Source organism: Babylonia areolata, chromosome 2, assembly GCF_041734735.1.
Source record: "Babylonia areolata isolate BAREFJ2019XMU chromosome 2, ASM4173473v1, whole genome shotgun sequence".
NCBI lineage: Eukaryota > Metazoa > Mollusca > Gastropoda > Neogastropoda > Buccinidae > Babylonia > Babylonia areolata.
Genome location: NC_134877.1, coordinates 64,100,317 through 64,112,545, shown reverse-complemented (window position 1 = coordinate 64,112,545; position 12,229 = coordinate 64,100,317). Strand labels below are relative to the sequence as shown.

The 12,229-nt window shown below is 42.0% G+C and overlaps 1 protein-coding gene across 2 annotated transcripts in view; it reads right to left on the bottom strand.

The window, feature by feature from the left end:
- Nucleotides 1-12,229, bottom strand: part of LOC143276085 (uncharacterized) — a 146,263-nt gene that overhangs the window by 10,160 nt on the left and 123,874 nt on the right. For both annotated transcript variants that reach the window (XM_076580478.1, XM_076580486.1), the window contains 8 exons: nt 12,111-12,210; nt 10,469-10,598; nt 9,244-9,368; nt 8,107-8,213; nt 6,306-6,476; nt 4,864-5,038; nt 2,216-2,415; nt 1,324-1,554 (listed from right to left, as the gene is read on the bottom strand). In XM_076580478.1, coding sequence (XP_076436593.1) covers nt 1,324-1,554; nt 2,216-2,415; nt 4,864-5,038; nt 6,306-6,476; nt 8,107-8,213; nt 9,244-9,368; nt 10,469-10,598; nt 12,111-12,210 — 1,239 coding nt within the window. The remainder of the gene's footprint in view (nt 1-1,323; nt 1,555-2,215; nt 2,416-4,863; nt 5,039-6,305; nt 6,477-8,106; nt 8,214-9,243; nt 9,369-10,468; nt 10,599-12,110; nt 12,211-12,229) is intronic.

The window sequence follows — 12,229 nt, the reverse complement described above, 5'->3', positions numbered from 1 at the left end:
AAAATGTGATTTCTCTGCAAGGGAATTATCACCAACATTTCTGAGAAAATGTGAAAGAGTTCTTTCCACTGACTTGATGGATGTGTACAGGTAAACGATTTTAATGTCAGCTTGATCAACAGTATCTAAAAATAGGCTTTAATGTTTCTTTTATACTTAGTGCATGCATGACCACCTCATGTTTGTGAAATACAGATGTACTGTTCTAAACTACCGTTCGTAAGTCACTAAAAGAAAACAGTCTCATGCCACAGCAACTCACAGTGTGATAATAATGATATTTATAAAGCGCTGAATCTTGTGCAGAGACAAATCAAAGCTCTTTTGCACCAGTCATTCACATGCATGCATAACTCTAAAAACTGGAGAAACTGAAGACAAGGAAGGGAAGGGAGGCTATATTTGGAAGAGGTGGGTTTTAAGGCCAGACTTGAAAGAGCTGAGTGCGGAGACCTGACGAAGCGAAAGAGGAAGTTCATTCAAATGGCAAGGTCCAGAGACAGAGTGTTTGAATCAGGGTATGTGTAAATAAAATGGATCCAAAGCCAATCGTAGAGAGTGAGATGGAGTGCAGAAGTGAAGGCAGCCACAGAGATAGGAAGGGGCAGATTTGTGAATGCATGTATAACATAGAGTGCTGATCTTGTACTTTATTCTGTGTGAGACAAGGAGCCAATGAAGATGTCGCAAAAGAGGAATGATGTGCTCAGATCTTTTCTTTCTGAGAAGGAGTTGGGCAGCAGAATTTGTATGCACTGAAAGGACTGAATGGATGAAGCAGGCAAGCCAGACAATAGAGAGTTAAGTAGTCAAGGCGAGAGAGAATGAGAGAAACGACCAGTCTAAATGTTGCATCGGTGGACAGATATTTCCGAATGGAACTGATGCGCCGCGATTGACAGTAGCAGGATTGAAAGACAACAGTCGCACTACAATACTCACAATGTGATGAAAGACAACAGTCACACCACAACATAATGTGATGAAAGACAAAAGCTGTACCACAACACTCACAGTGTGATTAAAGACAACAGTCGCACCACAACACTCACAGTGTGATGAAAGACAACAGTCGCACCACAACACTCACAGTGTGATGAAAGACAACAGTCGCACCACAACACAACACTCACAGTGTGATGAAAGACAACAGTCGCACCACAACACCCACAGTGTGATGAAAGACAACATTCGCACCACAACACTCACAGTGTGATGAAAGACAACAGTCACACCACAACACTCACAGTGTGATGAAAGACAACAGTCGCACCACAACACTCACGATGTGATTAAAGGCAACAGCCACACCACAACACTCACGATGCGATTGCACTGGTGTGTGTAGGGGTCACAGGCGTAGCAGCGCAAGTCGTAGGCAGTGTAGAGCATGGAGGCACCAGGATTAATTCCGTCGTTGCTGATGGCGACCATAATTGTCTGCTGTGCGTGGTCGGAGCGTGTGATTTCGCAGTGCGCCATGTTGGCTGTCACCAGTGTGGCCGGAACCTTCTTGGGCGGACCCATTGGGGAGTTGAAGCCTGACGACAACACCTGCAAAGATGGTAGAAACGTTTTGAATCTGGTTGGAACACTCGGACTCTGTTTGACCGTGATGCAAATTGATTTAGCCATGTTCTCTCTTGTTCGGGCAAATGATTGAGCTGACTGGTCCACTCAATGATGTTTCAATGTAAACACACACATGATTAGCTGAGCATCATCATGTGAGACCAAAGTTAGTAGTGACTTCCTTGGCCTCAATATTGATAGGTCTAGACTGCCTGCGTAATGTTACAAAAGGAAAGCATGTGACTGTGCTATATAGTTGAAAATGAACTCGTCAGAACAATTCTGATGTTGACATAACATAAGAAAAGACTGCAATCGAGCTAAACAACATACGAAGAAATTGTAACAGTTGGCATCTCTACAGCTGCGATACATGTACACTCATTTCAAAATAAACATTTCTGAGGGGCTGACTACAACACCTGTAATACACATACACTCATCAATTTCTGAAAATAAAACTTCTGGACAGTATTTTAACTCTTTCTATCCCATGAGTACAGCCTGAGTTTCCTCCCCCTGCCCAGCTGTGCAGCCGAGTGTGCATGAAACATGCATGTGAACAAACTTTCAATGTTGAAGCAAACAGCACCATCGTGACATGTGAACAAGCCATCTGACTCAACAGATTTCCCCTCCTCACCTTGACACTCTGGATGTGACAGGACAGGTAGGGGGACTCCACAAAGCCTTCACCCTTGATGAAGATCTCCTGGCAGTGACTGGTTGAAGACACTTCACACAGGCCGTTCTTGATCACCTTGGTGTTGGTGGGCCGGGGCAAACTGGTGCGCTGGTACGAGCAGTTTCCTCCCACAAAGCCAGGGTAGCAGTGGCACTCACCTTTGGTTCAATGTCAATGTTTGGGTAACTATGTATAAATGTGTTATACATCATTATTGCAAGTTTTGGCATCTGCTGTATTTTCCATGCACTTTTTTTTTTTTTAACCAGCAAGATTGTATGTATTTTGTACAAACATACTGACAGAAAAAGAAACTAGGGTAGCTCCTTTGGAAAATCAGAATAAAAAAGTTCAAACAACAAAAAAACCCCGACAAAACAAATAGCTGAATGTGCAGGTAAACCACCTGTTTCTCAGGTTTAAAGAAGTTGAAAATGGCACAAACCCCAAACCATGAAAAATATCACACACACACACACACACAATCCTAATTTGGGGTGCCAAACACTAATTTAAACTGATTGTGCAGAGATCCTGACAGAGGCAGTCACAGCAATGAAAGGGAGATAAGAGAGTATAACAAGAAAGGTAAGGCCTTCAAGACTCACTTGTGATATGCACTCAATCCAACAAAGAAATTAAGAAGAAGAAAGAAGAAGAAGAAAAAAAAAAGTATAATCTGGTCAAAAACACACACTATTTGATCTAGATCTATATTTATGGTTAAAAAAAGAAAAGAAAAAAGTGTGAAATACCGCAGGAACATGGGCTGCTTCAGATGGAATCGTTCTGTTTCAAACATACGATTTTCAATCCTACGAATAATCATTTCTGACGAAAAGTAGAAAATATTATATGGATCGATATATGTTAATAGGCCCACTGGTAATACTAAATAAGAGCTTGCTTATTCACCCACAAGGTCAGTCAGTGGACGAGATGTCTGATGTCAAACATCAAGGATTTTACTGATCTGAGTAAGAAAGATGCGTACAACTATCTGCTGAAGCTAAACATTGCCTCAAAAGCCCATAATACTAGCAAACTATTTCTACTTTCTGATGAGAGTAAATAAACAGCGTAGTTGTTACACACTTGTTCTTTCAGAACTGTGAAAAAACAATGGGAATCCCCAAACCAAAAGTATGCAATATGCATTTCCAGAACTGTTTCATGTTACAAGGGTTACTTTTTGATGCCAATCAGCCATGGCACGACCACTTGCATGTTCATTACACCAACCTGTCACCCCTTCGTGTCAACTGAATGGACCATACTACAACAGCTAATTTTAGACAGGTGGTGAGCAGCCGAAACACCCTTCAGTACCTCAAAATATCTGCTAGGAGTTGCTCTGCATATTTGTACTTGGCCTCTGAACAATATGGAAAACAGACACATTAAAGATTATGTTATTGTTAAAAAGCTTCCAAAGCTCGGTATTGCATATTTTACAGACTTCCACGCTTGGACTACTATAAATAGATGCACAATTGGTAATGATCAGACTTGTCTTCCTTCGTGCATGCAGAATGCGATGTGATGTAACTGACAAATGGAGCTTGGAAAATCGATTTCGTGTATTTGTATGTTTGTTGGGGACATTCATGCAGTAAGTTTTTTATAGGCCTGTGCACAAATTCTTTCTGAACAAAAACTGAACTGCCTTCTTCGCCTCCTGTCAATTATATGTTATTGCAAATTATCGAGTGAATGCGGCACTCTGTGTTCCAAGAGGTCTCCCTTGTATGGGGACTGTCATGTACAATTTCCATAAGTTTATTCTAGCTAATAATGTAACATCTGTAAAATATTTGTATGCAGTAAATATGCTGATGTTGTGTAGTTAGCACCATTCTCAAATGTAAATAGTGAAAGACCTTCCCACTGAGTATAAAACACAAAAGCCTTTTTATGCCCAGAGTCATGTTTTAATTTTGTAGTGTTTTGGATGAGTGAGATCTGTTGTAAGAAAATTATCTCCCTTACTGATAATCGGTTTTCAGCCTATGAGAGAAGTGTGTATGAATGTGAATTCCATACTGAGCAAAAGAAGTTCCATTTTCAGCAACAAAAATATCAATTAACTGCTGTTGTTCAATGTATCAGTATGTCACATACAAATGCTAAGTTTTGTGTAAAAGAAAGAAAAAGGTAACAGTAATTTTTTGGGTGAAAATATTCAAATTTATTTTGTACCCTTCCCAGAGGTGCAATATCATTATGATTAGAATGTATGGAAAGAACTGATCATTTGCTATTTTTGTGCCAAATTTGGTATCAACTGACTATGCATTTCCAGAGAAAATGAAAATGACAATATGGTAAAGTTTACCATGTCACACAGACATACACACACACACACACACACACACAGACAACTGAACACCAGGTCATCACATAGACTCACATTGTTACACAAGTGGGTCAAAAATGAAAACCTTTCAATGACAGATCATGGAAACGAAAAGGGGATACGAGAGTAACAATGAAAACCTTTCAATGACAGAGACCGAGGTCCCGCTCAATCAAGCACAGCAGACAACAATACCAGGTTTTCACACCCTTTTCTGGTTTTCACACCAAGTCCCCCTACAGAAGCTTACCCATCATACAGTCTCCGTTGCCATTGCAGTTGTCGACACAGGTGTGTTGGAAGAACTTGATGGTGTAGGGGCGTGTAGCGGGCTGTTCCATGTAAGTGTTGTTGTGCAGGAACAGAGAGCGGCAGGCCTGTATAGCCATGATGATGGTGGAGTTCCCATCGGTGGGGTCGTTCACCTGCAGTTACAGTAAGTTCAGTTTCACTTCAGTTACTCAAGGAGGCATCACTGCGTTCGGACAAATCCAGATATGCTACACCACATCTGCTAAACAGATGCCAGACCAACAGCGTAACCCGACACGCTTAGGCCTTGAGAGTATGCATAAATCATATATCTGTATATCCATCCAAGCGGATTTCTTCTACAGAATTTTGCCAGAGCGCAATGCTCTTGTTGTCATGGGTTCTTTGTCAGTGCACCAAGTGCGTGTTGCACATGGGACCTCGGTTTATTGTCTTATCCAAATGACTAGATGCTCAATTCAATTTTCCAATCAAACTTGGGAGACAGGGCAAGAACGGGATTCAAACCCAGACCATCATGGACTGTGTATTCGCAGCTGAGCGTCTTAACCATTCTGCCACCTTAATCATATAAGTTATAGTAAGCATTATTTAAATGTAACACAGCAGAAAATGGACACCTTTTATCACAGTCATTATGTGTGTGTGTGTGTGTGTGTGTGTGTGTGTAGACACACACATGCCTGTGGGGATGACAGTAAACATGAATTTCAATGCACAAGCCCAAACTATATACCTCTATGAATTCTGCATGTCTTTACACACACAAACCTACAAACCAGCACTCATCACCTTACTCAGCATTTACCCCCCCATCCCCAGCCACCTCACTTTCCTTTTAAATGATAACTTTCAAATGTGATAATTAAAAGCTTTAACAAAATGTCCACAATCATCAGTACGTGTGAGGGGACATTCAACAAAGGTCCTCCTCCATCCAGCGCCTTTCTCTTTGTTTTTGCCTTTTTCTTCCTTCACTGTTGTGTTCTTTTTCTGCCTTCCCAGTCTATTCCCCTTTCTTTTCTCAAGCAAGCCTTGACACTTTTTCCTCAGTCTATGATGTACTTACTATCTGTGCTATTTTGCTCTGGTGATTAGGTAGTGAAATTGTAAACACTGGGATGGGCACTAGCTGTCCATTTTGCAGTGTCATTTGCCTATAATTTAAAAAAAATATGGCCTTTTTATGCATTTTTTTGGGGGCTTTGAAGTATTGTTTTTTCTTTTATTACATTTTTTTAAACTCTGATGATGAATTAAGCAGAATGGCTGGTGTCCTCAGTACAGCCTAATCTTATTTGCCATGTGACAGTTTTTTGTTGACACAGTTGAGCATTTGCATGGTTTGACAGTCCTGGTATGGCCCTGTGTGGTCGGCTGGACTAAGCAACAAAGAACAATTAACATCCAGTGCCTTACCCTGATGTTTTCCGTACAAGCTTTGATGAAGGTACCGGACAACAAGGTGTCATTAGCAATGTGGACAGCACTGGCACAGTACTTGATGACTTCTGAGTTCCAAAGTAGGTTCTCACAGTGGTAAGTCGTCTCTGCCTCCGTCCAGTTATTGGCCATCGTCCTGACCGCTTTCTGTGCACACACATCCATCAGGAATTATGCAAGTGTAAAAATGTCATCTTTTCATATGCCTGTGTGGTTCTAAAACTATTAGCCATCCCTTGTTCTGTGCACAGACACTGGTTAGTCCTCATTCTTGCATACAGCACTGTAATAACTTGGTGATAATGAAAGAATCATGCCAGTGTGAAAATATCACCTTTTCATGTGCCTATATGGTTCCAAAACAATTGGCCATCCTATGTTCTGTGGAAAGGCATTGGTAGGTCCTTGTTTAAGCATGCAGTGCTGTAGTGACTTGGTGATAATGTAGGAATTTTGCCAGTTTTAAAAACGTAGTCTTTTCATGCGCCGATTAAGTTCCAGAACTATTGGTCATCCCATGTTCTGTGCATAGACATCAGTCAGTCCTTATTCATGCATGAAGCATTGTAGTGACTTGGTGATCATGTAGGAATTTATTTGTGTAAAAATGTAATCTATTCACATGCCTCTGTAATTCCAGAATTATTGGCCATCCCATGTTCTGTGCACAGACATCAGACAGACCTCATTCACGCATGCAGCATTGTAATGACTTGGTGTAATGTGGGAATTATGCTGATGTAAAAATGTAATCTTTTCATGTGCCTATGTAGTTCCAGAACTATTGGTCATCCCCATTCTACACACACACTAGTCAGTCCTCATTTATGCATGCTGCACCGTAGTGATTTGGTGACAACAGAAGAATAATGACAGTGTGAAAATGTCACCTTTTTATGCACCTATGTAGTTCCAGAACAATTGGCCATACAACATTCTGTACAGCCACATATATGCGGTATCCCATTTTTATTGCAGTTCTTAAATTAATGACAAAAAGAAAAAAACAAAAAAAACCCTGAAACTGTGTGGATCCTATTAAATAAAAAAAAAAAGGAAGTAAATGCTTACAGAAGCATTAATGAGGTATTTTCAAACACACACTCTCACCTCCAGCACAAAGTATGGTTGAAAATTAAACCAAGGCTGATTTTTTATGCTAATTCCATGTCCACTGAGGAAACCAAGACATCAGGGTCTGGATTTACCATTTACTCTCTGTCTGTATACATCTATCTACATATGTTTTGAAAAAAAAAAAAAACCAAAAAAAAAAAAACAATCAAAAACAGACAAAAGATAAGTGAAGGTGGAGCAGTGACTTGTGCAGAGTTGGCCTAGTGGTAACATGTCTGCTGAGGAAGCCAGAGAATCTGAGCGCACTAGTTCGAATCCCACTGTTGCCAGTATTTTCTCCCCTTCCACTAGACCTTGAGTGGTGGTCTGGACACCGGTCATTCGGATGAGACAATAAACCAAGGTCCTGTGTGGAGCATGCACTAAGTGCATGTAAAAGAATTCATGGCAACAAAAGGGTTGTTCCTGGCAAAATTCCGGAGAAAAATCCACTTTGGTAAGAAAACAAATAAAAACGTGCAGGCAAAAAAAAACAAAAAATGGGTAGCGCTCTCAGTGTAGCCATGTGCTCTCACTTGGGAGAGCAGCCCAAATTTCACACAGGGAAATTTACTGTGACAAAAAAAGAGTATTACAATAATACAATACAACTTAGAAAGAAGATTTACAGAAATGAAATAAAGCTGACTGGTGTGAGTACCTCCGTGAAGTTGGTGGTGAAGTCAATGTCGCTATCCACTGAACGCCGCCTGCGGGACGAAGGACTGGTTTCAGCGACTTCAGCCAGCAGCTGTGTGATGTCTCTACCTGGCACACCATAGGATCAGCGTTTGGGTGTAATGAAGCACAGCTAATTGCCTGCATTATTCCTCCTCATTCCCACCCCACTTTGCCCTCTACTGAAGTTATCATATAGTGTGTGTGTGTGTCTGTGGGTGGATGTTTGTGTGTGCATGTGGGCGTGCGTGTGTGTAGGGTATTTTTGTCATGTGTGTGTGTGTGTGTGTGTGTGTGTGTGTGTGTGTGTGTGTGTGTTCATACCTGCAATTTGTAGTGTTGTCTTGGTGTATGGATACACATATATGCGTTGTTTTTTCATGTGCAGAGGTATGTTATTATGCACTATTGTATATGTGTTGTTTCATGTAAGGTGATTACAGCCAATCATATGGGGAATTTGTGCCATATAAGTACTATCTATTATTATCATTAGTATTCTATTTAGTTACCTACTTCATGCTGGTGTGCACTTGGTCACTGACAGTCAAGTGCAACTGTGAGTGCAACTGTGAGTGCTGTGTGCATATTCACAAATGCACTGGTGGGTACAGTACTGCTTGTAAGAATAAATATATAGCTGTACCATTGTATGAGAGTGTGATGTTGAACACTTAAGCTACATAATTCTTGTGTGTATCACCAACATGTCCTTATTGTGTGTGCGTCCTTAGTGTACGTATATGCGTGTGTGTGTGTGTGTGAACTTCTATTAGAATATCAGTGCTAACAATCCTTTCTCTGTGTGTGTGTGTGTGTGTGTGTGTGTGTGCGTGTGTGCGCGTGCGTGTGTGTGTGGACTTCTACTATTAGAATATCAGTGCTAACAATCCTTTGATTTTTTGTGTGTGTATGTGTGTGTGTGTGTGGGGGGGGGGGGGTGCGTGGGTGAGCGGACTTCTAATATTAGAATATTAGCACTAAGAATCCTTTCTCTTTATGGAAAAAAATGATAACAGATTTGTTTTGTCATAACCGCAGCAGAGGTCACTGAAGACATTTAAAACAGACATCTACAACATACCATTTCTGCTAACTGTTATTGTTGATAATTCTTTACCTTGCACATAATCACAAGTGGCCACTCTGGACACGTGACTGCACTGGTCTGGAGAGGGGTTCGAGTCCAGACAGCTGCAGGATGGAGTTACCATTCTGTCAGGCCCGTCTGGAACGTTGGAGGTCCTGAAGCAGCAAAGACAATGAACAAAAGTGGTGACAAAAATAGAGGCACTGCTGGGACATGAGATGGGGGGCGAGGTACTGATCTATCATCTGCAAAGTTTCAATGATGAAGCTAGGCTGGAACAGTGGGATATGACTGACCTGTGTGTGTGTGTGTGTGTGTGTGCGTGTTTGTGTGTGTGTGTGTGTGTGAGCATGTGTGTGTGTGTGTGTGTGTGTGTGTGGGTGTGTATGTGTGGGTGTGGGTGTCCCCACATGCAGATGTGCGTGTGTGCATGCATACATACAGGCATGTGCTTGCATGTGTGTGTAAGGGTTAGGCATTTTCTCATGTGGGCAAAGTCCTGCTGGCCTCAAAATATGTGACATCACTACTGTTTCTCCTGCATAGGTATCTCATTGTCTTATTAAAAAAAAGAAGAAAAAAAAGAAAAAAGATATCAAAGCTTTTTTCTTATACAGTATCAGACTACTGTACCACTGTTCTCCAGACCCTGACCTCCACTGGTTGATGAAGCTTTGCTGTAACAGCACTTCAAACTCATGCCACACTGACCTCATTTCACTCTGGAATAGGGAATCCAAGATCTCGCAAATGTGATCAGGAGAGCAAAAAAACCAACCAAACAAAAAAACAAAAACAAAAACAAAAACAAAAAAGCAAAAAAAAAAGCTGCAGATGCAAAAGACAAGACGCAGTGCTATAAGTTTCTGTTTCAAGGTGTCAGAGTGTGCAGACTGATCCGTAGATGCTTCACTGCATCTGCTGCAGATGCCTGACCTTTGCATAAACCCAATGTGCTGATCAGGCCTTGAGAGCCTTCCTTAGGTTTGTGCAAAACCTTGAAATAAAAAATGATAAACAAAATAAACAAATAAGAGAGTACATTATCATACGGTGAAGGGAAAGATACACAGAAGGCAAATGACTGAAATAAAAACAAGAACGAAAAAAAATGGACCATGTGGAGAGAACCTGTGTGCACCCACACCCCAACACAAGCAGCAAGTACAAATGCCACAAACATGCACACAAGCACACGTAGCACACACAGACAAACAAAGCGTAGAGCCACTGATGTAATCAGACACTGACTAACCTCCACTGGTTGATGAAGCTTCGTGGGGAAAGCATGCCATACTGCATGTCTCCCTCCTCCATCACGTAGCTCTCCCCTCCAGGCAGGATCAGGTCGTTGTAGGCGTCCAGGTCAAACAGTCCACAAAGGCCTGCAGGCACAAGTCATAGGAAAAAACAATCTCAGGCAGCGGACACAGGGAAACATTAACCTCAGGCTGCAACAGGGAAACAAGTCACTGGGAAAATTAACCTCAGGCAAAAGTCACAGGAAACCATTAACTTCAGGCACCAGTCAATGTTACATGTCTGTCTGAGAGTGCATGTGTGCGTGCCTGGAATCTGACTGAATGACCCTGGAAACGAATGATAAGCGCCCAATGGCAGCTGTAAGTTGGCTCTACCCAGGTAGGCAGCCTGTTGTGCAAATGACACCAAGCGCGTAAAGCGTTTAGAGCTTGGTCTCTGAACGAGGATAGGTGCTATATTAATATCCATATCAAGTCACAGGGAAACGTCAACCTCAGGCAGCAGTCACAGAGAAACATTAACCTCAGGCAGCAGTCACAGGGAAAATATTAACCTCAGGCAGCAGTCACAGGGAAAACATTAACCTCAGGCATTAACCTCAGGCAGCAGTCACAAAAAAACCATTAACCTCAGGCACAGTCACAGGGATATAATTATTAGCCTCAGGCAGAAGTCACAGGGGAACATTAACCTCAGGCAGCAGTCACAGAGAAACATTAACCTCAGGCAGCAGTCACAGGGGAAGGCAGCAGTCACAGGGGAACACTAACCTCAGGCAGCAGTCACAGGGGAAGATTAACCTCAGGCAGCAGTCACAGGGGAACATTAACCTCAGGCAGCAGTCACAAAAAACATTAACCTCAGGCAGCAGTCACAGGGGAACATTAACCTCAGGCAGCAGTCACAGGGGAAGGCAGCAGTCACAGGGGAACACTAACCTCAGGCAGCAGTCACAGGGGAAGATTAACCTCAGGCAGCAGTCACAGGGGAACACTAACCTCAGGCAGCAGTCACAGGGGAACATTAACCCGAGGCAGCAGTCACAGGGGAACATTAACCTCAGGCAGCAGTCACAGGGGAACATTAACCTCAGGCAGCAGTCACAAAAAACATTAACCTCAGGCACCAGTCACAGGGGAACACTAACCTCAGGCACCAGTCACAGGGGAAGGCAGCAGTCACAGGGGAACATTAATCAGAGGCAGCAGTCACAGAGGAACATTAACCTCAGGCAGCAGTCACAGGGAAACATTAACCTGAGGCACCAGTCACAGGGAAACATTAATCTCAGGCAGCAGTCACTGGGAATGTTAACCTCAGGCAACAGTCACAGAGAAACATTAACCTAAAACAGCAGTCACAGATGAACATTAATGGAAAAACCATATCAGATTCAAAATCCTCACAAAAATATAATTCATTTTCTGTATTATCTACACTTTTTGTGCTAGCCTTAAGAAACAAGCCTGAGTCACCAAAATTCCCTAGCAAGGGGACAGCAGTTATTCACAATATTTCCTGGCATTTACTGGATTAAAAAGAAAAAAAATCTATTGTTACAGAAATACTGAAGCAACAAAAAATCATATCAGGAACGTGTTCGTAACAAGTGTGGAAAACAACAAGCATCGTACCTTCAGTCTTTCCGAAATCAAAACTGGAAGCAGTGATCCAAACGTTGAGGAAATAGAAACTTTGTTTCACGGTCACAATGGATCCTGTCGGCAATACCACCTGTATGTAAACAACAACA